At 49.0% G+C, this 27,554-nt stretch overlaps 1 protein-coding gene across 8 annotated transcripts in view; it reads left to right on the top strand.

Annotated features, from left to right (window-relative positions):
- Positions 1-17,943, top strand: part of TP63 (tumor protein p63) — a 103,124-nt gene extending 85,181 nt beyond the window's left edge. For 6 of the 8 annotated variants that reach the window (XM_038146157.1, XM_038146156.1, XM_038146160.1 and 3 more), the window contains 5 exons: positions 680-816; positions 11,595-11,752; positions 12,649-12,793; positions 13,614-13,707; positions 14,928-17,943. In XM_038146157.1, coding sequence (XP_038002085.1) covers positions 680-816; positions 11,595-11,752; positions 12,649-12,793; positions 13,614-13,707; positions 14,928-15,224 — 831 coding nt within the window. In that variant the 3' untranslated portion in view covers positions 15,225-17,943. The other 2 variants (XM_038146161.1, XM_038146163.1) reach the window with 2 other exon arrangements.
- The last annotated feature ends 9,611 nt before the right edge of the window (positions 17,944-27,554 follow it).

Raw genomic sequence — 27,554 nt, 5'->3', positions numbered from 1 at the left:
ATCTAACTAGGTTTCCTCCTCTGTTTCTGAGTCTGTGGCACATGACCTTTCTCTAGAAAACTGGGTGTTGCCTTACTGATAGGTAGATGCTTCTGTGGCTTTTATGTGTATTGCAGTTGTAATGCAGTGATAGAAGTGAAATATGCTGTATTAAGTACAGACTTGGAAAGAGCAAGAAATATCTCTAATTGCCCATTTAGCTCCTTCCCATGAGCCATGTTTAGCTGCTTAAATCACAAATCATGGTGTGCTTGGAGAAGAAGGGAGAGCCAAACCCAACTCCCAAATTTATGTGCTGTCTTTTCTGAGGGCATGTAAGCTTCAGCACCAGATCTGCTTACATCTGAGGCAAGTAAAGACATTTTCTGTCTAAATAGGTTGGATCAGAATGTTGCTTTTGGCTGGCATAGAGCCCTGCTGAGCCATATGACAACCCCAAGATGTTCATCAGCCTGCAGTGTGAGATTATCACTCCTCAGCATTATTTGCTGCACCTCTAGAACAAAGCTAGCATTTTTATTGTGTGAGCATACTGTATAAACAGATTATTTGCATCCTGCTCTGGTTGTTTACTTGACATTATCAAAGGCTTTCTAAGGTGACTATCAATAAGGTCTAAAAATGCAGTCCTTTAAAGGTTTTCTTCCCCCCAACCCCCTGTCCTTTTCCTGTGACCCAGGTGAGGGGACGGGAGACATACGAAATGCTACTGAAGATCAAAGAGTCCCTGGAGCTGATGCAGTTCCTTCCCCAGCACACGATTGAGACCTACAGGCAGCAGCAGCAGCAGCAGCACCAGCACTTGCTCCAGAAGCAGTGAGTACCAGTGTGCTTGCAGTATCAGTGCGGTGGGGAGAGAGGAGAGAGACACAGAAGGCTTCTGCACAGGTGTTCACAGGGACACGGTGCTCAGTTGAGGGCTGAGCAATGGGACAAAGCAGTCCTGCTTCCCCCAGTGCATGTCCTGACTGCTGGCAAGGTCCCTCTCTAGTCTTTCATCCCACATATTTCAACTTCTGGCCTTAGGGGATGAATGAGGATGGGCGCAGTGCCTCAGCTGACTTCCAGCTAGAGCCCAAGCCATTGACAGCCTGTGGTCAGAAACCTGCTGCGTGTGCCCATCCCAGCTGGGGGATGGGTGCCCTCCCGTCCCATTGCTCCATGGGAATGGCAGCAAACACAAACCATCTCCAGTGCCTTCTCCAGGAGATCCACCTGACCACCTTGCTAAGAGTGTGTAGAGCTGGGACTGTGAGCACGAGCTCAGCTGAGTGCTTGCACCCCACTGCAGTGCATTGGAGGGCTGGTGTTTCAGTGGTACAGCTACACTTCAGGTTGTTCAGCTATAAAACAGGCAGCTGAAAGTTGAGAGCAAAGCTGAAAAACAAAAAATTTCCTTTGTGGCTAGTGGACACTTCAGAAAAAGATTCTATACACACTTCTGAAGTATTGTCACAAACTGCATTTTGCCAGGTGACTCTTCACATTGCTCATGAGAAACTTTCCATCCTGTCTGAGCTCAGCTGGCAGGGATTGCTCTGGGTGCTGTAAGTGTGAGGAGGATGGGGAAAAGAAAGGCCAAATAGGTGTCTGGATTCCCAAAGCTTTGCAGTCAGAGGCTTGGGCAGAGAATGACTTCCCAGACGGGCAGAAAGCGGTGTCATTCATGGGCATTGCTTCACCTGCTGTCTCGGGTGACAGAAAATGGCCCCTGGGCTGTAGGTGGCTGCCAGTGGCAGTGCCCGGGATCTCGCGCGTTCCTGCTGGGAGGCTCTCGTGTCAGGAGGCTGTGGGTATAACTCATTCCTCTGCAGAGGTTAGCATGGGGCCAAGGCACCACATAGGTCCCACTTGAGCCTGTAGGGATTTATTTCAGTGCCTTGGCCTTGTCTCAGGGCTTCTGCAATACCACAGCTTTCTGCCAGATCTCTGCCTGTGTTCACATTTCGACCTGTGTGTTTTTAGTGTCAGCTGGAGTCTTGTGGAGGTGTGAGAAAAGCCTTCTGCCAAAACGTCTGGAGCATCTAGGGGCTCTGGACTCTTTTTTGGGGGCACTTAAAAATCTCATTATTGTTATTTACTTTTATCAGTCATCTGCACTGTTTGTGTATACTATAGCTTGTATTTACTAGCTCCTAGGCATTGTGGCATTTGTGTGCTCTACTGCTTGTCTTCAAAGCTTCACCTGAACCAGCCATTTCAGCTGAGAAATGGTTTTGTAAGCAGAAATGGACAGCAGCAGATGACAGCTTTCCCTTGGTGCTGACAGTTGGCTTTGCCATAATTGCTTTTTTCATTCTTTCTATATCAGTGGAATACGTTCCTGGCAAATGAGGCTGGTATTTGTGTTACCTTTAAGACCAGCATGTAGAACTTCAGCCATTTAATTTAATGAAACTTCTTTTGGCATGTCTCCTGGCACTTGTCCAGTTATATACTCCTTTTTCTCAGTTGCTGAGTGTGCTCATGCAGGGGAGAAAGATTAAGAGCTTTAAAGGGTGCCAGGAGCATGGAGAAAAATAACTTCTAGTATTTGTCCAGAGCTGCTGCAGTTGTCTCTGTCCACAGCCTGCCATCAAGCAGTGTCCTTTGTGCTGAAATGCATATTCAGGCAACAGTTTCCTAGGTGCACTTTGGGTTTTGGTGCTTTTTCTTTAGTAATCCATGGTATGACTTAATATCTGAAGGAATGTGTTCAGGGCAAAGGGATGTTTAGTCTGAAAAGACTCTAAGATGCAATTGCACCCCAAAAAAGGAGCTTCAGGTCTCAATGTGAGGGTGGGGAGAGCAGCTGCTTTGTAGGGAATGGTTGGGATGAGAGCAGCCTTGCATGTGAGCAGGTTGCTGGGAGATGTCTTGCCACTGCTTCCTTGTCCGAGTGGCCAAACTCGGGAGCACAGGGACTCCTTTTTGAGTCTGTTCTGGCATTTCACTTTGTATGCAGGGATGTACTTTAAAGTTTTGGTCCCGGTTCATGTTTGCTCACTTTCCCCTGTGAGAAGTGGGAGCTGGTAAAGTATGTATGCTGTGACCAAGGTGGAATGTGCTGGAAGCTGTAGATCCTAGCAGGGCTCTGTGGGAATGGAATGTTTGAAAGATGCCTTCGATTCTTCCTTCTCAAAATGGAGCAGCATTCACATGTGCTCCAGAGTCACACCTTGGCGGAGGAACTGCTGGATTTTTCAGTTTACTTTTTGGGGCAGTGGTTAACATAGAAAAGCTATCCAGGTGTGTGGAAAGAGTTTTCCCTGTCACTCCTACAACGTGGAAAGCTTCATCTTTTTTGAAGAGTACGAAAAGTAAGGTTGAGATGATCATGGTGAAAGGTAGTTTTAAAAATATAAATCTGTCAGTTTGGAAAACTGTATAATGGCTCTCATGCACATACAGACCAGCATTGCATTTGACAGGCCAGCAGATGCAGCTGTCTGACTGTTCTGGAATAGGAAGGACAAATCTGGTGACAATCAGAATTCTTGTGTTCCACTAGATGACCAAAATACTGCAATGCTCCACATTGTGCCAGACCACAATATTTCTCTGTCTCCTCTCCTCCTCTCTCTGCTTGCTCCTTTGTGCATGGTTTTCTCCTATTTACTGTTATGCCAAATACCTTCATGATCATAGGTGGGAAGTTGTTGGGTTTTTTTCTTTCAGTTTCTATTCTTCCTTTTTCACTCTCAAATCCTGGGGCCCTTACTTGAACTGCAGCACACACATTTATTTAGAAGAGTTCATAGTCTGCTACCATTTGTGTAAAACAGATTTGCCAGATTATTACTGCTGCGAGAGATATCAGGGTGGCTCATGCTTTGAGGAGGGAATGTTTCCTCATTACCCTGCTGTGAAATATGTTTACCATCAATATTCCCACAGAGCTACCTGAACAGTCTTTAAGGGTTTCATTAGAAAACACTTCATGTAGTGGGTTTCACTCTGCTGAGCACTGTTTTCAAACTATCTGTATTTCAGTTTCCTACAGCAGAGAATCACAGAATATTTCAAGTTGGAAGAGACCCATAAACTTCATAAGGAACACCCAGCCCAACTCCTGTTTCCACAGTCTTCCAATGGCTACTAAGAAGGGGTCTCTTACATTCAAGTGGGATCTTGTACCCCAGCAAAGATTTCTTTCCTATCAGCAGGGCTGCAGCTAGGAGCCTGCTGGCTGCCTTTGAGTCTAGTCAGCAGCACAGCTCACTATCCAAATAAGAAGGAATTAACCTCATTTAGTGAGCTGTGACAGAACTGAGCTATCCAATGCCTGGAGTGCTCCAGCTGAGCTGCAAGGATCCCAGTGCTTGCTGTTGTGGGAAGGGGGCTGGTGGGGAAGGCATTCTTTGTACCTTCACCTCATTAATCTCACTTTTGGTGTGAAAGCTAACAGTGGATTTTGCATGGTTTGGTTTGGTTTTGTAGTGCTGTGCTTGCATGTGAACTCCAGGCACCTGGATAGTGTTCTCACTACAGAATGGCCAAGATGAAAGGAACCAGGCAGAAGTGCTGTGTGGGCTCTGAGGATACAGTGCCCTTTGCATCAGCTGGTGGCCCCAGGGACCCCTCAGCTTTTCCAAGGAGAGTAGTTGAGCTGTAATTAGTATGGCCAATAGGCACTGGTCTCACTCTCGAGCACCAGCTTCTAGGTTTGAAGGGACTGTAGTTAGAAGTGGACTCAATGGAAGCTGGTATTCCTTTTCCTCCTTGTTGAGTGCTTTTATTCCTCCTTCATTTGTCACTGGAAACATTGTCAGGGTCTTTTTTGTACCCATGAGACTAGGACAGCATCAGGTTTCTCTATCAGCTGGTTGTTTTCCCTTTCTTGCCAAGCACTCGGTTGTGCCTGGGGCTTTCCAGCTTCCTAAATCTCCCTGTTACATACCCTCACTGTAGGTGCTAAGACATCTGCTTTTTCCCTCTTTGAAAGCCCATACTGTGATCATGAAGGTGGAAAGTAACTGTTTCTCTCTTGGTGGCTGGCAAAGGGTCCTGTACATTCATCTTTTTCTTTTCTCTGGTTCCTTCTTTACAGTCTCCTTTCGGCCTGCTTCAGGAGTGAACTCATGGACTCAAGGAGAGACCCTCCCAAACAGACCGATGCCATCCTAAAACATTCCAGCCCCCCAAACCCATCAGTATATCCATAAACCGAGCTGGCAGGGTCGCTTTGCCCAGCTGGCAGGACTAGGAACAGTGGGGCAAATACACAGCCTGATAGCAGCAGAGTGAATAGTGAGAGCAAACTTCTGAAGGGACTCAAACTTTGCAAAAACAACAGACACTTGTATAGATCTCTTAGCTGTAAGCTATAGCATTGCGAGGTCGGGAACCACAATTTCGTCTGTCTTGGTGTAACTTTTTTTCCCCTTGGTGTAACATTTTTGTAATGTGTTAATACTCTTTCTTCTTTCTTCTGTATTTGTGAAACTCGGCAGGGTTTCTCTGAGCAGGTCTCAATTTTAAAATGCGTTTTGTCTTGTTTAAGTTAAAAAATGTTTCCATGGACTGGGGGGATGGAAGCAGAGGATATGTGTTTAAGTGGTCTGTGATAGTCAATTTGGCCTGTTTCAGTGCTGGTCATGCACTAGTATACATAGCTGATGTAGTTTGTACTGCTGGACAGGGAGAGGTAATAATTATATGAACTGGCACTGCTAAGAAATCAATTTTTTTTTTCTGCAGAAAAGCCCTCGACTTTGGCATCATGAGTTGTTTCCACTTATTTCCAACCCTAAAGGGTCTGATGTAAAGTACATCGGAATTGTAAGGAAGGCCGTGTGATTTTGACTTTGCACCAGCTCTGCTGACTTCGATCCAGCTTCATTGAACTTGAGTTCCTCCCAACTCTGTGGGCTTGACCCAAGTGGTGGGCTGAACTGCACAAGTTGAATGTGTGGTAGAGTTGTAATGATATCCATGTGTGCCCAGTGTCCCTGTCCCTTTGCAGCCCAGGGTGTAAAGGGTAGAGTGTCCAAAACTCCCTAGTGCCCTAGCTGTGAAAAGGGATTGGAGCTAGCCCCTCTCTTTACAGATGTTCAGAAGTGTAGATGTTGCCTTAACATTTTCATCAACCCTCCTATCTTTTGCCCCATCTCTCCAAGCCTCATAGTTCAAAGGAAAGCAGTGTCATCACATGTTGCAGTTGACTCAGCCAAGTGGCCTCAGGCCATGTCCACCTTGCACATTAATGCTGCAACCAGAGTGTCTTGCTAATTGTGTCTGGAGTGCTTCTGGGTTTAGCAATTCCTGCACAGAAGACTTTTTCTCAGCAAGGACTTGTAAATTCTCACACTGCTTTTCTTTTTCTCACTCGGTCTCTGGTAGCCATTCCTATAGGGCTTGGCTAGGAGGGTCTGTGCCAAGCCCAGACGGCCACAAAAGAACAATCAACAGGCAAATTGACATGCCACGGAGTTAAGTTGGCCACATTGAAGGGATTAAAGGGTGGACATTTTGCCCACTGAGAGGTGCTCAAACATCTTTACATGAAGAGCAGCCCCTGATGCTGGAGGAGAGAAGGGTTCTTCAACCCACACTCTCAGGCATTGCTTCTGAGGAACCCTCCAATGCTCACAGCAGCAAGACATAGAAATGTGAGGAAGTTACTGGAGGTACACCAGGAACAGTGGCTGGGGAGCAGAGCTCAGTTGCAAATGCCAGTGATCAGCAGCTCCTGAGAAGCTCAGGAGGGTGTATAAATCCTGCTGGGGACCTGTGTGCCCTGCAGTGCAGTCTGCTGGATATATTTGGTGCAGATGCATCCGCAGTTCTGACAAAACTTGAGATTAGGCAATGTGAAGAGAAGGTGCCTCCCAAATGCAGAGCAGGCTGCCTGGCCACCCACCAAGGAAAAAAAGCCTGATGCAGTTGGAGAAGACTCTTATCTCTGACCATCACATCATCTGCTTCTAGGCAGCAGAGCAGGGATCTGAGCAGGTGATGACTCGTACTGACATCCCCTTTGGGAGCTGTATCCCATCTTTGGCTATCTCCAATGTCTTAGCAAGACTTGCTCTACCATGCCGGTGTGGAGGAGGGCTGAAGGAAAAGAGCCCCCAAAACTGGGGTTAAGTATATTAAGCTAATTAAGCACTAGCAGTGACTACTTCATACACTCGCAGCTCTATGGTTGTTCCTTGTGTAAAGCTAATCAAAATCAAGTGCCTTCTTACCTTGTTTGGAAATTCCAGGAAGTTCTCTGAGATCACAAAGCAGGTCACTATTGTTCTGTGCCTTTTTATTTGGGAGAAGAAAGGCAATGTGATTCCTTTCCCTGTGAGAGATGGGAACCGGAACTGTAAATGCAGCCCAGACATAGGATTATGTTTGGCACTGTTTTCTGTTCTTACAGTGAAGAACACTGGATTCCTGGATTTTTTGCAATTTTTGCTTCTGGATGTCAATATAGAATTACTGTGACAGGGAAATACTGATCTGTATTTAGAGCATTGCTCCAGGACCTGGTCACCAGCAAGTTTGAGGAGGCATCCACAGCCTGCGCTGGAACACTCCAGTTCATCATTTGGTGTGGCCTCTGGAAAATGCCTTGTACTGTAATGGGCAATACAACATCTCAGACTTCCACTGAACTAGAATGTAAATTATTTGGATCCTATTGTTTTCTGGAAAGCCTTTCTGATTTGTCCCATTTGGCTATGAGGAGGATAATTGTGATGCTGATCTTAGTGGTGACTTGATTTGCTTTCCAACTACCAGGTGGTTATATTAGACGGTGCTATTATTTTTTCTTTTATGAAATACCTGGAGCTGAAAGCAATTTGAGTTGCTTTGTAGTCTGTCCTCTGCAGACAAAATGAAAACTTTATCCCAGGTGTCTTTACATTGTTTCTTTGCCATCTCTGTGTCTTCAGGAAAATAAGCCTTTTCCTTTCAAGGAGGAACCAAGTGGACTAATTGGGCCTTATCAGGTACTTGGGTTATATCAGTCTGTGTCAGCTACTTGATATATATCCACTCCCTGTATTACAGCTCCATTCCCTGGAGAGCAGATTGCATCCATGGCCTGCCTTGAGAAATTCCCATACCTGACATCTAAGGGGAGTCATTATTGCCACCTCTGGCCCTGTGCTGTAGTTCCTGTCTGCCCAGTAACTGCTGGAGCTCCTCCCTTCCATGCTCCCAGTGAGGTACCAAGCCTTCAAACCACTGGAGTGTTTGAAAAGATGCACTGTTATTTGCTTTAGAATAGAAACATTTTGGGATGGGGGGAGTAAGGGCATCTCTCTGCTTCTCAGTGTTCTGCTGCTTCATGGGCCTTCAAAGCAGATGAACGAAACTGAGCAGCATCTGTGTCACCTGTGCGCCCTTATTAGACTATATCAGTGACACCCCAGTGTTACACAGCCCTGTGGGAAGCCTTGCTTTAAAAACCATTGTCCATGAGCACTCTGGCCTTGTGTGGACCTGGGGTGATGTGATCCTTGGTGTGGCTGCTGAAAGAGAGGGCAGACACAGAACTGGGCAGCTCTGATTCTACTTGTGTGTCTCTGCACTGACTGGCTCTGGGTCTGCAGGGACAGCAAACTACAGGCACAGGGGCTTGGGTGAAATCTTAAAACTCTGTGCCTGATCTGCCCAAGTGAATTTAATGAGCCTTTGATGTCATTTAAGGTTGCTGACATGGCTGTGTGCTCCTCTAGCCAGCGAGGACTCTGGTCTGCTCAGTCAGGTGGTTGGTCTGTCCCAGCAGTTTGCTGCCTCTGGTGCAGGGCTGGTATCCAATGAGCTGGGAAAATGTAGAGTTATATGAGACTGTGAACTTTGTTCATATATGGGACAAGAAAGTTCCTTCCTGACCTCTTGAGATGATCAGTATATGCCTTGAAGCATGAGAGACTGATTGCCCTCGTATGAGCTTGCATAACTACAAATGTTATTTGCTAAATAATTACATAGCCTCTTGAAGAGAGAAAACTCAGTTGCAGAATGTGACTCAGTGCCTTTTGTATCAGACTGTTCCAAGAAGTATAATAGTCTCTTAATTGAAGTCCTTATACCTTGATATTAAAATGCATTTCATTGGCATTGATATCAAAGAAATGTTAATGCTCTGACTTGTAATCTTTCTTGAGACCTAGTAAGTAAAATTTTAATGAAAATCACTGTGCGTGACATTCTTATATCTGTTTTTAAAAATCGAGGAAAAAAAAAGCAATATATTTTAAATGGGTCCTCAAACACCGTGTAGTCCTTGTGCTTAATACCAAAAACATTTTCTTGTGTTTTTAAGGCTGTTGCTATATTGATGTGTGACATTAATTTTCAATAAAATTTTGCATCTTGGTTATCTTGAGACTTCTCTTTGGCTAGATGGCTTTTTAAACATCTGCTCATGTGATGGAATAGCTTAGTTGAAACTAGTGTGGGTACAAAGAAAAATGCTTTTGTTTTCTGTTTTATTCCCTTGATGATGTTAATCTTGACTCTTATGAGTATGAATGAGATAAGTGTGGAGTCCCTAAGCTATATGTTAAACTATGGCTTTGTTTTCTAAGGTGTTTATTCTAAAGTTTTGGGCTGGCTTGTGTTTGATTGCGTTTTGTTTTTCTTTTATCCCCAAAGTATTTTGTAGTCTCCTAATTAGCTTTGCTGAGATCACTATTGGTGGTGGAGATGGCAAAGATTGGCCCACTGGTGACCTCAAACAATGCAACTCAGCATCCTTTGGGAAGCCTTTGTTGATTTGATTTGGAATTTTGCTGTTTTCATTGACCTCCTCACTTGCAGATTGTGCAGATTTTGCCTTAAGAGACTCTTCAGGTGTGTGTTAATTTCAGCTGAAGCTTAAGATAAGTGCCTGAACCCATGAAGTAGATGTACTCATTGGTCCTAAATCCAGAAGCCTTTTAGGCTAAGGGTGGTGTCAAATTTCATGGCTGGCCTCGACTTTCATAATTGGGGAATTGAAAAGTCAGATCTGAATCTTTCCCTTCACTCTGAAAAGTCAGGTCTGAGCTTCATGGCTCGGTTTCACTTCCCCCTGGGAGCTGCTGCCATTGTTAATATTAATTTGTGAAGCTTCTTGTGCTTTCCACTTCCTTGAGTCTGTGAAGTTTGCTGGATCTTGTCCTGCATCTTCACTGCCAAAGGACAGTTCACACCCTTCTGTACCTCCTGTAATTGTGTAATTAGGTAACATTTCTTCAGGGCCTTAGATACTCTAGCCTGTTAGCATAGATGTTTTCTCCACCCAACACTGCAAGTCTTGAAAGTGCAGGAAGCTGGAGACAATGTAATTGTGTGGAACTTGACCTTGAGTGCTGAAGGTTTTAATAAATTGTCTAGGAATAAGCCTTTTCTTTCCTTTTACACTTTGCTTATTTGGAGTAATAATTATTTTATTTGCATAGAAGAAAAGCCAGTTCCCAGGAATTGGTGTAACCAGTTATACCCAGATGGGAACAAGTTTCCCAATGGGAAATAAGATGGGAATGTGCCCTTGGACACTCACCATGGGGTCAGTGTGATAGGAGTGCCGGGCTCTGTGGCGAGCTGGGTGACCTCTGCTGTGCAGGGTGACCACAGCTTGAGGGTACTTGTGCCTGGGAACTGTGGGAAAGCAGGCACATTTCCCAAACCTTTGCCTGCAAATGCCCCTGGTGTCAGAGAGAGAAAAACCTGCTCCTTTGTGGCATGGCAGTGCTATGCCAATTGTGCTGTTGGACCAGCTTTAATGATAATTTTCTGCATGTCCCACATAGGACCCCACTCCAGATGGGATGCCACAGCTGTAACTCGATCTGGGAGCTGGGCTGCCATTCAGGAGCAGCCCAGTCTTGGCAGTCTGGATCACTTACATGGCAGGGTTGCAGCTGGGACCCTCGGGGCTGGGCAGCAAGGAGCTCTGGCAAGCCTCTCTGGCCCACTCCATGAGTATGCTGGGTGGAGTTTGGGGCTGGATGGACTTGAGGGAGGTTAGTGCTGTTGTCAGGTGGTGGCAGGAACCTGATCCTCTTTGCAAGCAGCCTGCAGGGTTTGGATACCAGGTTTGCCTTAACACCAGCAAAAGCTGCCTGTTGGCATCCCAGGCAGCTCTGACCATCTCAGCGGTGGCCCCTGAAGTGCATGGAATCTGCCTTCAGCAAGGAGCCTCTGGCTGTTATAACTAGGAATTTTGGAAAAAACAGGGTGATAAGCATGACCCAATCTGAAAACTGTTTCTGCAGTCCAGTGTCAGGGGCATTTAGGATGGTTTGAGATGGTTTCCTCAGTTCTTGTTCCTATGAAAAAGTTTTTTTATTACAAGGAGAGTTTAACTTGAAAATATTGTTCAAATCTTAGCACATATTTGCTGGCATTCCATATATTCTTTTCAACTGAAAAACTTGTGCAGACATTTCTCCTTAAATAAAAAGTTTCAACCAAAAATTAGGCTTTCCTTTTTTTGGTATTTCACTTTTTTAAAGTGCTGAGAATATCTGGGAAACGTCTTATTTCCTGTTGACTCATTCTCCAAGGATCTTTATCTGTAATGATCCTATGGTATCAGTGATTTCCCTGGCCATGTAGCCCTTTGAGTGCACACTCTCAACAACCAGCTGCTGTGATCCCTGTCCTAACATCTCCTTGGTTTGCAGGACCTCCATGCAGTCGCAGTCTTCCTATGGCTCCAACTCTCCACCACTCAGCAAAATGAACAGCATGAACAAGCTGCCCTCGGTCAGCCAGCTCATCAACCCCCAGCAGCGCAACGCCCTGACCCCAACCACCATCCCCGACAGCATGGGAACCAACAGTAAGAAACTTTTATTCCTTCTTCTCCTCTTGCCTGCATGCTCCCTGCTAGTCTGGACAAGGAAACTTGGCATCTCCATATGGCTAGTGTTAAGCTGGAGAGCCTGGAGTCATTAGCTGTAAACCTGTGGAGCCAAATAAATATTGCTCGATGGTGTGCCACGGGGGCAAGGCTTCAGCATCCTGCTCAGAGCCTCACAGGGTGATCAGAGCTGCTTCTTGCTGCAGATCTAGCTGGCTGCACTGTCATCTGGCTTTTGAGACTTGTTTCTTCTTCCTTTCCCAGCAGAGGAGATGCAAACTTTGGCAGCATTTTTTTCCTTCGGTTCAATTAAGACAGTTCTTAGTTTTAAAGGAAACATCTCACAGTTCTGTTCCTCCTGGCTGCTGCTGTGTGCTCAGCAGCCCTGTAAATCCAGGATGACAGACATGGTTCTGGGGCTGAGTTTTGTTGGGGCTTTTTTGGTTGGTGTTTTGTTTTTTAATTTATTTCAAAACAGCTGGACTCTTGCCCACACCTGTTGCTGAGCCCCTTCTGGTGCTCTTGCTGTCTCTGAAAACAAAGCTGTTTGGCTGCTGTATTAGGTTACTCTGCTGGCTCTGTCCTGCTCCTCTCCTGTGGCAGGGCAAGCCAGGGTTTCTATCCAGCCTGTCTGGGAGGGAAGGTGACATGACAGTGGCACTTTGTCCTGTGAGGAGAGAGCTCCAGAAGGACTGTCTGTCATCTGGTCCTTGGCCCTGCCTGAAACTTCCCACGAGCTCACCCTGAGCAGGGTTTTACAGGGGATTTCAGGCTGTTTCAGCTGTGGGTGCTGTCCTTGGGTGCTGTGCTGGGGGCAAAGCCAGGGTCTGGGCGTGCCTGGGTAACAATGTGCTCCTCCTTCTTCTCTCCTCCAGTTCCCATGATGAGCACCCACATGGCCATGACCGGTGACATGAATGGCCTGAGCCCCACGCAGGCGCTGCCTCCTCCCCTCTCCATGCCTTCAACGTCCCACTGCACCCCCCCTCCTCCATACCCCTCAGACTGCAGCATCGTCAGGTGAGCGGGAGCAGGCTGCCCGGCACGCTGCCCACACCAAGGGAGCAGAGCCCTCGGGTCTGGAGCCTGAATGATCCTGGAGCACTGGATCCCACTGGGCTCTTGGCAGTCCTGAGGCTGGCACCCGCCGGGCACCAAGCCTCAAATCCCCACCTCTGAGCAGCTGAGAGAAACAGGGATGTTAGGACTGCGAGAAAGCTGAGAGATGCAGCATCTCTTGGACTGGTGGAGTTTGAGGGTGCCAGGCTGTCTTGCAAACATCTCTTGTTTTTCTTTTTTTCCCCTCTGGCCCCTTGACAAGCTGTGGCTGGGGTCAGAAGCCCCTCTGCCCTTTGTGAGGTCAAACCAGTTGAAAGATGCTGCCTGTAAATGAGGAATCCTTTACACTTAGGGAAGAATGTGCTGATTGGCAGTGCATGATGTGTCTGAGCCCTAGACCCCATGCCTTGCTGAAGCCCTCTGTGTGTGCACCAGGCTGCCGTGGGCTCAGCCACCTTCTGGGTGACATGACCTGGCAGGAGGGTCTGTGTGAGCCCTCCTGCCTCAAGACCCAGGCTGTGCAGCACTGGCTCTTGACTTAGGCAAGATGCTGCCATGAGGGCTGTCTGCTGGGTGCTGAGCTGAAGGACTCCCTCGTTTGTTTGATGTGGCAGCGATGTGGCTTGCTGGCCTGGGGTGTCTTGGAGGAGGTCAAGCCAAGGGTGAAAGCTTTGTTTCCTGTTGCTGCAGATTGGCTGAGTGTTTGGTTTTTCTGTGGTTTGGGCTGTTGCAGCCAGGGTGATCCTATTTTCTCTCTCCTTCCTTCCTTCCTCCTCTGCAGCTTCTTAGCGAGGTTGGGCTGCTCATCCTGTGTGGATTATTTCACGACCCAGGGGCTGACCACCATCTATCAGATTGAGCATTACTCCATGGATGTAAGTAACTCCTCACCATTTCCTTTGTTTGCGCTCTTGGCCCTGCTTTAGGAACAGGTCAGAAATCCAGACTCGGAATACTTTTATTTTTACATGATTAGTTTGATTTAAGGCTGTTGCACATAGAGAGAGATGTTGTGAGGTGAAGAGAGGCTGGACTTGGGGCCAGCACTATAACTGCCTTGCCTGGCACAGAGAAAGAGTGTCTCCCCTTCCCCAGCTCTGTCTGTCTGAGCCCCTGAAGTGGCCCCAGCCCACGCGCCTGTTAATTCTGCAAGGCTTGGTTTCAGTTTACACCCTACTCGCCTGCAGACAAGTAGGCTCTCCAGAAGTGGTCTGCAATTTTCCCTCCCTGCTTCTGTTTTCTGGCCTTACCTTAATCATCTTCCCTTGCCACTGGCATCTCGTCCCCTGTTTGTTGTTTTCGCTTTTTTACTCTTGCATGGCTTTTGCTGTAGGGTTGCTGCTTCCTCTCTAGGGCCATTGCTCTCTTTTGAGCTGGCTCTCCTGTTTTTTTTTCCCTGAGACTTTGGGAGACTGTGGTGCTTTTTCTCCCTTGCATGGGCTGCCTTCCTTTTGCTGCTGCTCTGGTTAGAAAAGCTGACCCACATTAACTGAAGTTGGTGGCTAATTTTTACAGAAGTTGATACCGTGTATCCCAGAGTTAGGTAATGATGGGGCCTCAAAGTACAGGTTTTCTAAGGCTATGTGTCTGTTACTAAATTTGGTTATGTTCAAATAGTTAAGACAGTTCCTATAGAGTCACACCCAGAGCTCTGGATACTGGAGCTCAGGCTTGGATTCTAAAATCCTTTTGCAGGCTTTGTAATTAATATGGAAATTTTCAAGGCCATTGACCTTCAGCAGCCCAGCATCCCCCACCACTGACAGCCAGCAGATCTCCCTGGGGTTGTTTTGGGGGCCTTGCAGTCCAGTTAAGCTTCTAGCTGTAGGTCACCACATCTTCTGCATGAACAAGTGCTTTGTGCAACTTAAAAACTTTGTGCCTTCAAAACAAACCATTGCTGCCTCATGGCCACACGTGCCTGTTTCAGAGTGAACCACCATTTCCAAGAGCAGTGGTTTGTCTTCTGCTGTGCATCGTGGCCACCTGGGTTTTAGCAGCTGCGGTGGCACTTGGTGGCCCAGAGAATGTGTTCGCTCCTGGAGCCCAGCTTGCCCTGGGATCCCCCTGCTAAGCCTTGCGCTTTGCCTTGCAGGATCTGGTGAGCCTCAAGATCCCGGAGCAGTTCCGCCATGCCATCTGGAAGGGCATCCTGGACCACCGGCAGCTCCATGACTTCTCCTCCCCTCCCCACCTGCTGCGCACGCCCAGCGGTGCCTCCACGGTGAGCGTGGGCTCGAGCGAGACGCGCGGGGAGCGGGTCATCGACGCCGTGCGCTTCACGCTGCGCCAAACCATCTCCTTCCCGCCCCGCGACGAGTGGAACGACTTCAACTTCGACATGGATGCCCGGCGCAACAAACAGCAACGCATCAAAGAGGAGGGGGAGTGAGACCCGCGGGCCCCCCTCCACCCCGCCCCGGCCACGAACTGCTCAGCCCTTCATTTGTCTGCCTTCTGCTTGGTACTGCACCCCCGGACGGAGGGCAGAGGAAACCTTCTTGCTCACTCCTGCTAGGTCATGCCCTGGGTGCTGTCTAGGTCGTGCTCCTGGACTGCAACCTCCACCCCAGCTCTTGCAAGGGGAAGAGCTGAGCAAAGGGGGAAGGTGGGTGGTATTTTCTTGACTACCATTGACCTTCTTGAGAAGGCCAACTTGTTTTGTGTTTTCCTTTGGGGAGAGGGCTTCTTTTCTTGACTTTTGAATCCTCACACCACCTTGTGGGTGCCCTGACCTGAAACATGTTTCTCTCACCCAGTTATCCCACTTTGTAAAGCAGGAAGGTTGAAATAAAATTCCAAAAAGGCTAAAAAAACACCAAAACCCTGGGAAAAAAAACCCAAGCATCCAAATGTGCCACAACAACAAAACCAAGTGCAAAAAACCTGAAGCAACCCAACCCTGAACTGACAGTTAATCAGAAAAATAAATGGGAATCAGTCTGCTGAACGCTGCACTTAAACAGCCTCTTCCCGTGGAGCTGAGTGCTCTGTTCATGTGTACCAAGACAGCACATGCACTTTGCTGGGAGGCCAGTGCTGACAGCACCTGCATCCTACTTTTGCCTTGTCCCTCGCCTTCTCTGGAAAAACCGAGCCGGCACTACACCCCTTATGTTTTGGGTAAACACTCATATGTATGTCCTGGTTTGCCTCTTTCAGGCTTGGAAGTGTAAATAAAGCTACTGGTCACTCTTGAATTCTGTCCCCACCTGACCTTTAGCCATATACTGTAATACTGTATATACAAGCATATGCTGTAATACTACTGACATTTAAGCTGTAGAATTAGGCTTTGCCACACATGCAGCCTGCCTAGTTTAGCATAGGGATTTGCCCACCTAGCCTCCAGTTAAATGGAGGAATGAGAGCTGCACACCTGTTTGTATGACTTCAGCCACCCTAGACTCAGACAACCTTTTGTTTGGACCGTGCTAGATTACTTGGGAGGAAGCCAGACTCATCTTTAGATAATCTGTAATGGGATGCAACTGCTTGTGTTTGTTGCTGTAGGTTAAGTGACAAGCAACTAGAAGAATAACCATAAGCTGCCTTAAACCAAAGATAATTTCTGGGAGTTGTGTTGTTATCGCAATAAGCCATGTTTACATGAGAAATTGATTTTTCTGGTTTTTTCTTTACTGGTTCTACTATAGTTGTGCTGTGAGGCATTTCCTGTGCCTGCCAGTGGTCCTGTGGACAAATAACTGAACAATGTGTGTTTTCACATTTTTATTAGACAAAGTACTGAGATTCTAAGGTATACAGCCTAAGCTGAGGAGCAAGGCTCTGCGCAGCTGCTTTCAGGTTGGCTTGTACTTTTTAACAGTAAGCCTGACTTTTTTTTTTTGCTGGGGAAAGATGAAAAAAGCAGCTTAAATGACTTATCCTACCTTACTACAGCTTAATATTCCTGTCTCAATGCAGTGGCTGTTTGTGGGCCCTGCTCTGTGCCACGTATTTCATTTAAGTCCGATATAGTTAGTGTCCTCCGTCTGTCTGCTGTGCCAGATCTGTGTTGCAGTCAAAGACTGCCTTTTGGTGGCCCTGCAAACCTGTTTTGGTTAACTATAAATGGTAATGCCAGATGGTTACACTGTCAAGTTTGTATATAAATATTTTTTTGTATGTGTAATTTTTTGTTTTCCTACACTGCCTCATGATCAGTTTTATTTCTTCTTGGGAGACTGGGTTTGACAGAACCACAATTAAATGTTGTTGTTTGTTTTTCTGTTTTTTAATTATTATTTTTATGCAGAGGAGTACGGTTGCAAATAATCTAACAAACAGCCAGTGACTGGATGAATATATTTGTATTTTTCATAGTGAGATTACTGTTTTACTTTGCAGTTGAGGGGGGAGCAAGGATGTACTGAAAGCCTGTGGTATCATTTTATTTTGTAACACTTCAAAGAGCAGTGTCCTAGATTTCAAAATATTTAACATGCTCAGTCTGAGAACTTACTATAGGTCTTTATTTTTTTCTATACAGTACAAAGCATGAGGGTTATTCTGCTCTTGACTTGATGCAATGAGTAATTCAGCAGGGCAGTGTTAGTGTGGGGAAAGAGAGCAGATACTTTACAAATCCCTGGAGGTGAATTAGGCTGTGCTCTTCTCACCTCCAAGGTTTTGCATCTCCATTGTGTAGTCCTTCTGAGCTGCTTCAGTATTGTACATATATTGATGCAAAAGACACTGTCATTTTAGGATCTAGGGAGCTTCTAAATATAAAGGTTAACGCACTTAATGTGGTGCCCAGAATCGGTACAAGAACTTCAGTATCTGCTTTTCAACTCAGCAGCGAGATGGAGCTTTTCTGCTGCATCACTAATGATTAAAATATATGCTGTGAAAACCTTTCCACTGTATGCCACTATGGAGACCACTTCTGTATAACTGGAATCTTTAAGTGAGTTTGAACTGCTGTAGCTTTTGCCCACCCCTGTAGAGTTGTGATTTTGTTTTGTTTTGATGCATCAAAGTGTTATGGCTAATGGAGTGAGAATCTGCCAATGCTTGTAGCAATGACCATGTTACCTGCACCAAGGCGCCTCTGTGTTTTCGAACACCTTGTTGTTGAAGTGGATGAAAATAAAAGCCAGAACTGAAAATGACACTGAATTCCCAAGCAACTTCTTTTCCTCCCTGTGTGCCTTCTTGGAAATGTCCTCCTCTGAGCAACTGGGGCATAGTGTCACCCTTGCTCACGGGTGCAGTTTTCTGTCCTCACAGAATCTATGTCTTGAGGGTGTGGTCCAAAGTGCCATCACACACCCATCTGCTGCCTTTCTGACAGATGCAGCAGGTCAGCTCTCTAAGCCTCTTGCTGAACTGTGAGGTCTTCAGCCTTTGGCATGGCTCTTTTTTGGCCTTTCATCAGATTTATTTTTTTTTCTGGGCAGGGCACCAGTTAGTGCCCCACATTCCATGTCCTGCTGGAGGGAGGGTGTGTGTGCTTGGAGCAGGCAGGGTCAGTGCTGTCCTCTGATGTCCACACTTGGGAAATAGCCTTACACCAAAGGCTTTGTGCATCACCCTATGCATCCTAGCAAAACCATTTCCTTCTCCTTTGCATCTCAGTTTTTCTTCCAAGGATTTGAATAAACAGGTCAGAGCTGGTGGGATAACTGTCCTGAAGGGGATGGGAGTGGAGTCCCCTCCATCAGCTGGGGACTTCATTCTGTCCTTGGACCACCACATTAACAGCCCAGTTTCATCAGTGGTTTTTGACAGGGGCCCCGTGGCTGTCTTGCAGTTTTTATGGGTTACAGTTAGGGGACAATGCTTAGGAATGGGAAGAGTGGAAAGAAAACCCCACAAAGGTCTTAAAACAAGAGGCTGCCCCAACCTCCCTTGGGAGCTGGTTTAATTGGGGTAGGGAATGCCTGCCTGATTTCTTTGGTTCTGATCGCTGTTGCTTTTCCCTTCTCCCAAATAATTAGAGAAGTAGTTGACTCCAGATATCAATATCCAGAGGTAACAGCACCCAGGTTGCACTCTGGCAGAATGAATGAATGTGGTATTAAAAATCAGTATGTTGGTCTCAAAAGAGAGAAGTGCTCTCTAGAACAGATGTGAGAATTTGCTGTTTCAGCTGATGCATTCTGCCTCCAGATGAGTGAATTGGATCACATAAAATGAGATTTCAGTTTCCATTGAACAGGTAGGCTTCAAATGTGGTTGTCATTTCTGACTGCTGTGATCCACTGTAGTGGGGAACCTCTACACTGCTTAGGTTACAGCAAGGGTTTCAGTGCTGAGGAATCCTAAGCTGCTGCTCTCCCTTTTGCCCTCCATCCACACCCATTGGAATTTTGTCTTTGGATATTGGGATGCTTCATAGGCAAGCACAAAGTTTTCTGGGCAGGGATCTATTAGGAGCTTCCAGCTGTGTTTTGCAAGCCTGGGTGGACCTCTGCAGACGTGCGTGCCCTTCTCTGCTGTTAGTCCTAAGTGTGCTGAAGCTAGCAGTCCCTGGAATGAAGCTTACCCGGACACAACAAAACTTGGCAAGTGTCAGAGTGGAGCCTGCGGAGGGTGTCTTGCTCATCATGTTCTTCCTGTCCTGTGTGCCTTAGCAAACCCCCTTCCTGATGGCAAAGCAGCTGCCTGTGCCATGGGGGAAGGATTGCAGGACCTGGCCTCCCACTCTGCCTCTTCCCAAGTTGTTTCTCCATGGGAAAGCCATGTGGGCAGCCCAGCCCTGCACCGAGTCAGAGCTTGGGCTGTTTGCCCTTCTGATGTACTGAGCTATGGAGTGTGTGCCTCTTGTCATTTGCTGGGTGGGGGTTAGCGGGGAGCCGTGCAGGGCTGCCCTGCCTGGCCCCTGTGGGCTGTGCCCGTGCTGAGCCTGTGCCATGGGGGTTTGGCAAACAGCTCTCTCTGCCCGCCAGGCTCCAGCTGGTGGTTTCTGGGTCCTGAGTTGGTTTGCCTCTCTGTGACCCATGGCAGAATTGTCTTCCTGAGCACATAGCAGAAGGTGGAGGCTGGAGTTTTGGAGCCTTATTGTTGATATTTGGATACACTGGCCATGAAGGTCAAATAAACAGGAAGGAAGATAATCTTTATGCTCTGTTGGCAAGGGCTGGCTGTGGCTTTCTTCCAGCTTGCTTCCCTTAGATGAAGGAGCCAAAATTTTATTCGGAGGTATATGGTAGTTTTGCCCTGCTGCTGGGTGAGCATTGCTATGGACTTCCTTGGCTCAAAGTGGTCAAAGTTGTTTTTTGGGGGGAGGGTTTGGAGGATTAACTGGTTTTGTTTAAATGTTTTGACTTCCTTGCAAACACTCCTAGTGCCATATGTTTTATTCTTAGGAACATCAGCTCTGCTTTCACTAAATAAGCCAAGTGCCTGGGGCCACAGGTGAGTAAAGGAAAGACTTTGTAAGATTAGGGGGCAGGAGATGCAGGAATTGGGGCAGGACAAGGGATCTGCAGCTACAGGTCTAGGGCATGGATGAGCACTGAGAGGTATCACTGAGGGTGCTATACAGTGGCTGTGTACCTGTAGCATTGAAGCCAAGGCCTGAAGGGTCCCTGCTACACCTGAGGACATTGATTGTGCCCAGTGTGCTTCTGCCTTGGTGAATGCAGTCACAGCAGTGCCATGCCCCACCCTGCTCCCACAGCAATATCCGTAAGAAACCATGGACCACTGGATTTCAATTTGAGTGCTCTAAGATTGTTTGTGGAGGGTCTCCGTGGACCTTTCAGCTGATTTTCTCACCAGTGCTGCAGTGCACTGCCCTTTGCCTTTGTGGTAATGTGGGCACAGCAGCCAGTGGCTTTTTGGCTGTGCCACTTCCCCGGATGATGGGGATACGTGCTGCAACAGGAGGTGTGTGCCTGCTGGCATGCACAGCAATTACTCACCAGCAGCTGGGCTGATACCAACCATTACAGCATGCAAGGGAGATGCTTACATTGTCTCTCCCAACAGCCTCGGGTAGGAGATTAGGCTCTCTGCATCAGCAGTGGCAAGAAAGTCCCTGGGGAGCCATTCAGGGCATATTAGATTCCCACTCTGAATCATGCCCTGGAAGATGCGGTCTCATTATTGCCTGCATCAAGGCCAAGAGAAGACTAAGCTTGTTAGCTAAAATTTAGCAGGGTGGCTCTGTCCGTCTGTCCGTGGAATCAGCTTTGCTGAGTTCTGAAAGCTTGAGAGACACCGTCATGGCACAGCGGTGTGCAGAAAAGAAACTGGTGTGGGGCTAAGGGGAAAAGGGGAACAGTGAAAGAAATCAGCAGGCCTGGGGGAGACATGGCACTTTTCCTCTTCTGTTCAGCTGCCAGCAGTCTCAAAATTAGCGTCTCAGAGCAGGCAAAAACCAAAAAAAAAAAAAAAAAAAAAAAAAGGAGAGAAATCAAGAGAGAAGGAGAGGACAAATCCAAACTGGTATTAAAACAAACAAACAAACAATGGAGAGCAAGTGAGAGCTGGCTGCACAGAGGCCAGGACTTTCCCGTGTCCCGTCTCCCGCCGCGTGGGTTCCCCGTCGAGGGGATTTGCGGAGCAAAAAATCGCAAAAAAAAACACAAAAAAGAGGGGAGAGCGCTGTGCGCTGCCGGGCAGCCACTGCCCCCTGGCGGCCCCGCAGCCCAGCCCGGGGTGCGCGGCTCCGCTCCAGCCCGGGAGCCGCGTGTCCCCCCGGCCACCTCCGGCGCTCACGGCGTGGGCACGGGTTTATAAACCCGCCTCTTCTCACCCCCTGCGCCCCGCGTGCAAGGGCAGCAGCAACTCCTGTTTGTTTATTCTGCATGGGTGGAATAAGCAAGTGACTTGTTGGTATTGCAAAACAAATCTTCCTGCGGCGTCTCTTGGGAAAGCTGCTGCTCTCCTGCCCTTGGCCGTGCACACAGGGCATCCCCCAGTGTTGTGCCCATCCCAACCCACTCCAGCACAAATGAGAAATTCAGAAGATGGAGAGCAAAACCCATCCCCTGCCAAGCCAGGAGAGATGATTCGTCTCACTCCAAGCCTGAAGCTGTGCCCTTAGTTGGTGAGCCTCTGCCCAGCGATGCCATCAGAGCCAGGAGGCACGCTGGAGGCAGCAGCCCTGCATGGGTGCCCGGTGCTGCGGCACCCCGCAGCCAAAGCCAGCGCGCAGCAGCGCCTCGGGCTCGCAGCACCGTGCGTGCCGTGCCCGAGGGCACCGGAGGGGCTCCACCTTCCCTTCACGCACACACAGAGCCTCGGCTGCAGCAGTGCTCCCTGCCAGAGCGATACACATCGCTTCTTCCAGCTGAGAAAACACCAGCGGGTAATTGCCGAGAGCGCACGCCGCAGCCAGGAACTCCCACAGCAGCACCTGGCTGCAGCTCCCACGGCACAGCCGGGCTGGGTGGGGAGCCCGGCACCCCGCCAGGCCCGGCCCGGCTACCGGCACCCCGCCAGGCCCGGCCCGGCTCCCGGCAACCCGCCAGGCCCGGCCCGGTCCGGCCCGGCTCCCCGCACCCCGCCAGGCCCGGCCCGGCTCTCCGCACCCCGCCAGGCCCGGCCCGGCTCCCGGCACCCTGCCAGGCCCGGCCCGGCCCGGCTCCCGGCACCCCGCCAGGCCCGGCCCGGCTCCCGGCACCCCGCCAGGCCCGGCCCGGCTCCCGGCACCCCGGGTGCCCCTGTGCAGCTCCGGGGGCTGCTGGCCCGGGGGCTGCGAGCTGGCTGTGCCTCAGTTTGATGGTACGTCTTTCAGAGCTCGCCCTGGCACATGTGGGTCCTGCTCTAGGGAGGACAAATGTGAGAAGAGCCTCCAGCGCTGGGCAGGCACCTGCTGCAGCTGGGGGACTGTGCCGTGGAGACGGTGTGCAGCTCCCAAGGAGAAGCTGGGGAGCTGGAGAGGATGGCACGCACCTTGGCTGGCAGGTGGAGAACGGTGGTGTGCTGGCAGTCACAGGCAGTGCTCATGTGGGGCCACCTCTCTGCTCGGCAGCAAGTCACCCCTGCTGCTCACCCCTGCCTCGGTCACCAGGTCCCAGTTTTCCTGGCTGGGGCTGCCACAATCGTCATGGAGCCTGGAAAGATTGGCTTTGAGTCCCATTTGCACTCAAAGATGTGGGAAGGCTGCTCAGCTCTCAGGTGGGGGACAGGCATTTTTCAGGCACTTCTGTTCAGGTGTTCAGCATTTGGCCCAACCATCTCCAGCTTTACCTGCACTTCCCTTTTCCCCATTAGCAGCACCAACATGAATCTGGGCAGAAGAAGTTTTGAAGGGGAAAATGTTGTGGTGGCCCCTTGGAAGGGATTTTCAGCTCTGTCCTAGAACAGTGAACTGTAGCAAGGTGTTTTCCAGTTTTTTAGGAGATTCTCTGATGTCCTCCAGTTTTTCCAGAGCTTCCTAAGTGAAACCCCAGGAAACCTGACTTCTTCCTGTTTTCTTCCTGAGGTTGTTTTCATTTGTTGGCTGTTTCTGTTTTGTTTTCCCAAATCTCTTTGTGAACCTCCGATTAATTCAGCTTCTGATTCCTTGGCAGTCGCCTCTGGAGACAACGCTGAAGATTTCCACACGTGTGATCCATCTTCTTCTTGGCTGCATAGCCCTCAGTGCTGGAATTGGGTAAGAAATGTTACAACAGACGCTAGTACACCGGAGCAGGGGTGTTAGGAAATAAAATATTGCACAGTGCTGCGTGAAAAACTCTTTGATTAATTAAAGGTGTGGGTGGCTACACAATTGCATTAAATTATCCACGCGCCGTGGCAGAATGTGAGATAAAGGCATTGATTTCTTGTTCCAAGGACACAGTCAAGCAGCCCTTGCCGAGCCTGCAGAGAGTTGCTGGCCTGAAGGTGAACAGGAGTATTTCCACAGAGATGTTTTCCACAGAAACAGGAGGTAAGGGTGGCCTCCACCGTGCTGTGCCTAGAATGTGCTGCAATGCCCATGAATAAGGAGCCTGGCCCCGGAGCAGTGCCCAGTGCCCCTCAGGGCAGTATTTGCCCTCTCAAGGCTGATGCTGAGCAAATACCCTGCCCTGAGCACTGGCCTGTGGGGGCCAGTCCTCCCTCTCTGGGGAGCCTCAAACCCACAACATCCTTTGAAAATCCTGAGCAGAGCTTCCCTTAGCTGGAGGAGCAGCCTGTGGTGGTTTCTGCCTGCCACTGAGGGTGATTTGCTCTCCTTAGAGAAAAGTTTTATTCCAGCTTTAAGCGACTGGGTAGCAATACAGTTGCCTCTATTATGGTTTATATTCTAGTTTTCCTGCTGCTTAATTAGTGATTGAACGGGAGGAAGTCAGTTGTTTAGGAGCTATCAGCAGGCAGGATTGTGCTGTGCATTGGAGGTTTAGGGCTCACAGTAAAAAGGCATGCACCAGAACCACACACAAACTTCATTTTGCACAACTCTAACAGCAGAGACTCAGCTTGCCCCGAAGAAGAGATGTCTGAACGTGTTCCACCTGGCCCAGAACCTTATCATTTCACCCACGGGTAAAATATGAGCGAGTAACCATGAAGCCAAGTATGTTAGTCAGGCCATGGGCAGCAGCTGCCTCAGATGGTTTCAGCCTTGCCTCGGAGGTGAGGAAATTGGACAAGACTGAAAGCCCTGCTAGGGTTGCCAGCAGCCACATGAGGATGGGCAGGTGAGGAGGTGAAGGCACCCTGGATCCTATACAGGTAGTGACCAGCTGCTGTCTGAAGAGGCCCCAGGAACCAGAGAGCTGAATGAAATTGGTGTTTGTTTGTTTGTTTGTTTGCTGTTGTTTTTGCAGTAGTGCCCCATGGTCAGGAAGCAGAACAGAGATGTTTCAGAGGAGATGAGGCCCATGGAGAGAATCTAGCTGGAAAGAAACTATAGCTCTTGAGTCTCACGTCTCCATATGAAGTGAGGTGATGTTGAGCCCAAGGAGAACACAGATTAATCCTTGCATGCCTGCTTAGGCCAGGACATCTGGAATAGCTTTGACAGTTGAGACACACAAATCAAACCCAGAAAGGCTGCAGAAAAGGATGCCCAAGACAGACATCTATATTAATACAGGCAATTTCCTAAGCCTGATTTTCTTCCCATTCATGCTGCTATACCTGGCTGTGGTCATCTCCACTGCAAGTGAGAGAAGAGCAGTGCTGACTGGGGTGGCCAGGTATGACAAGGAGAGAAAAGGTCAAGGTGATGGTCCCAGAGCTGGGCTGTGTTCCCAGGCAGCACTCTGCCCTTTCCCCCCTTCTAGAAGGGTGGAACAGAATGTCCTTTTGGTGCTTTTATCCCTGCTCATACCAAGTATATCTGCAAGGCAGAGCTGCCTTCAGACCACCATGGCCTGGCACATGATGACTATTGGTTTGCAGAGCTACTGAAGGAGGAGAAAACAAAACGTCCTGTTTGGTTTTCTCCAGAAGCTGCAAGTATTTAGAAGGAATTAGCAGCAGCCATGTCATTTCTTGGGAAGGGTGGAAGTGCTGGAAGTGAGATGAAGTTTGAAGGTGGCAGGGGAGAACCCAAGGCAGTGCCTGGGGTGTGCAGCACGTGGGTCTCCCCAGTCCTATGCAGCGCTTACAGTGGGAGCAAAATCGGATTGCAGCTCTTCCCCATAGCCTGGAGCATGGGCTACCCAGCAGCAGCTTCTGACCTGGAAATTTCCTTTTGCTGCTAGGCCCATCACAAGAGCAGGAGATGTTTGTTATCTTTTGCCTGGTGGCGCCAGCAGTTGAGCAAGAGGAGTGGGAGGCTGGCTGCTGGTTCCTGTATCTGTGCCATCGGGAGCTCCCACCTCATCCTGCTGGGTGGGGGACTCACAGGCTCGGTAGCATTCCTGGTATGGTGCATCTCCCCTCTTGTTTCAGTGCAATTAGTCTGAAAAGGGAGAAAGGATGTGGCATCTTCCACCTCAAGGGGAACTAAAGACTCATTAGCAGGGTGTGGGTTGTGGCTGCAGGGGCAGCAGCACCGGGGCAAACAGGGAGGGATGTGCACGGTGCCAGCTGAGCAGGGCAGCGTGTGTGCTCATCAGCCAGGATTTCTCTCTCCCTGCAGCGCCTGGCTTTGGTGCAGGCACGTTTACTTTCCCCACAGCCTCTCAGGAGGCTCCAGAAGGGTGGGCAAGCCCGAGATGCCAGGAAAGCCTTGTGGCAGCATCTTGTGGGCTTGTGGCTGGCAGGGTGGACCTGGCAGGCTACGGAAGAGCACAGCACACCATTTGCTCGTGGCTGAACTTTTGGAAGATGCACATGAACATCCGTCTCTTCATAGCCATGAGCGAGATGGAAAAACCCTCCTGGGCTGCTCTGCTTGCAGAGATGCTGTGAAGGCTCTGTGAGTCACCTGGGGAAGCCCAGGGTGCAGCCAGGCTCCAGAGAAAGTCCAGATGCACTTCATCCCATCCCTGAGAGTCACTGTCTGGGACACAGTTTGGTGTGGGGATGGGTATTCTGTGTTTGCTCACAGCACCTCAGGGTGTCAACCACGCATGGCTCAGGGCTTTCCCTGGGCACTTCAGTGACAAATCCCTTCCCTGCAGCTGTGTAAAATGAGAGCAGTGATCACCCCACTGCTGCTGAGGAGTTCACAGCCTGCCCCATCCTCTCCAGGGCCATGGGCTGACTTCATTTTTCCTTTGATCCACTGGCCAGAGGAAGGAAGGAGGGGCTCACACAACAGCCTTTTCCAGTGTGCTTGGTGGGGAGAAAAATGCTGTGGGAGGTGGCTGAGAGCTCTCCCCACCTAGACAGGGAGGCCATCCACCCACACCCAGTTCTGCTTGGAGGAGCCAGGCTGTGCTGTAGGCCGGTAACTGTCACAGAGTAGATAGACGTGAAACTACTCGGCTTCTTCTGCCTCACCCAGGGCCAGAAGGGTTTTTTGAAAACAAAAATAAAGGAGAAAATACAGTCTCCACCCTTCCACCCATTTTGGTTGGCAAATCAAATAAAACAATCTCAAAGTTGGCACCAGAGGAGCAGTGAATGCCAGCTCCCAGTCTCTCACATGAGGTGTTGAAATGAAGGGAGATGAACAAACAACCCCTAGGTGCCTGGGGGCTGCAAACTGGTTTTAAGATGCTGGTGGGTTGTTTTTTCCTGTGTGGTGGTGGGAGCAGCTCCCCACAATCACCACGTGACTGGGAAACTGCCCCTGATGCAGCTTGGTCACCCCTGGGCTATGGGCACACGCTGATTTGGCTCAATGAAAAGGGCTGAGTGGCAAATGCATGTCACCACAGATGGTTTCCATGGACATCCTGGCTTGGGGCAATGCAGCCAGTGACAACATGGTGAAGGGGACATCAGGCTCAGCCATGACCTCAGATATGCCCAGTGGTGGCAGAAGCCCTGCAAGGATCAGCTGGGTGCCAAGGTGCCCCACAGGAGCTGGAGCTTCTGCCCTGGATGGATACACTTGGCCCACATGTGTTTGGTTGCTGTAACTAATAAGAGTCTTTAAAATACAGGTGGGGGGGTTCAGTGGTTTTACAGACAAAACTCCCCTGCTTAGGGCTATGTACACTCAGCAGTGGCTCTGGGTTTGCCATGAACAGACCTTGTCGGGGGAGCTATGAAGATTTTTTCAAAATTAGTCAGGGAATCCACATTCTCCTCTCTGGAGGTGGGAATGATAAGACAGCTTCTTCCCCACCTTTGCTACTGTCAGTTACAGCACTGTGAGCAGCTGGGAGATGCTCTGCAGGGCAGTCACAGCTTCTGCCACAATGCAGTCAAATCAACCACTCTCATTTCTTGCACTGGGGCTGCCCAAGGCACATCGGTGGCCAAGTGATGGCCT

Source organism: Motacilla alba, chromosome 9, assembly GCF_015832195.1.
Source record: "Motacilla alba alba isolate MOTALB_02 chromosome 9, Motacilla_alba_V1.0_pri, whole genome shotgun sequence".
Lineage (NCBI taxonomy): Eukaryota > Metazoa > Chordata > Aves > Passeriformes > Motacillidae > Motacilla > Motacilla alba.
This window is presented reverse-complemented; position numbering and strand designations above follow the sequence as displayed.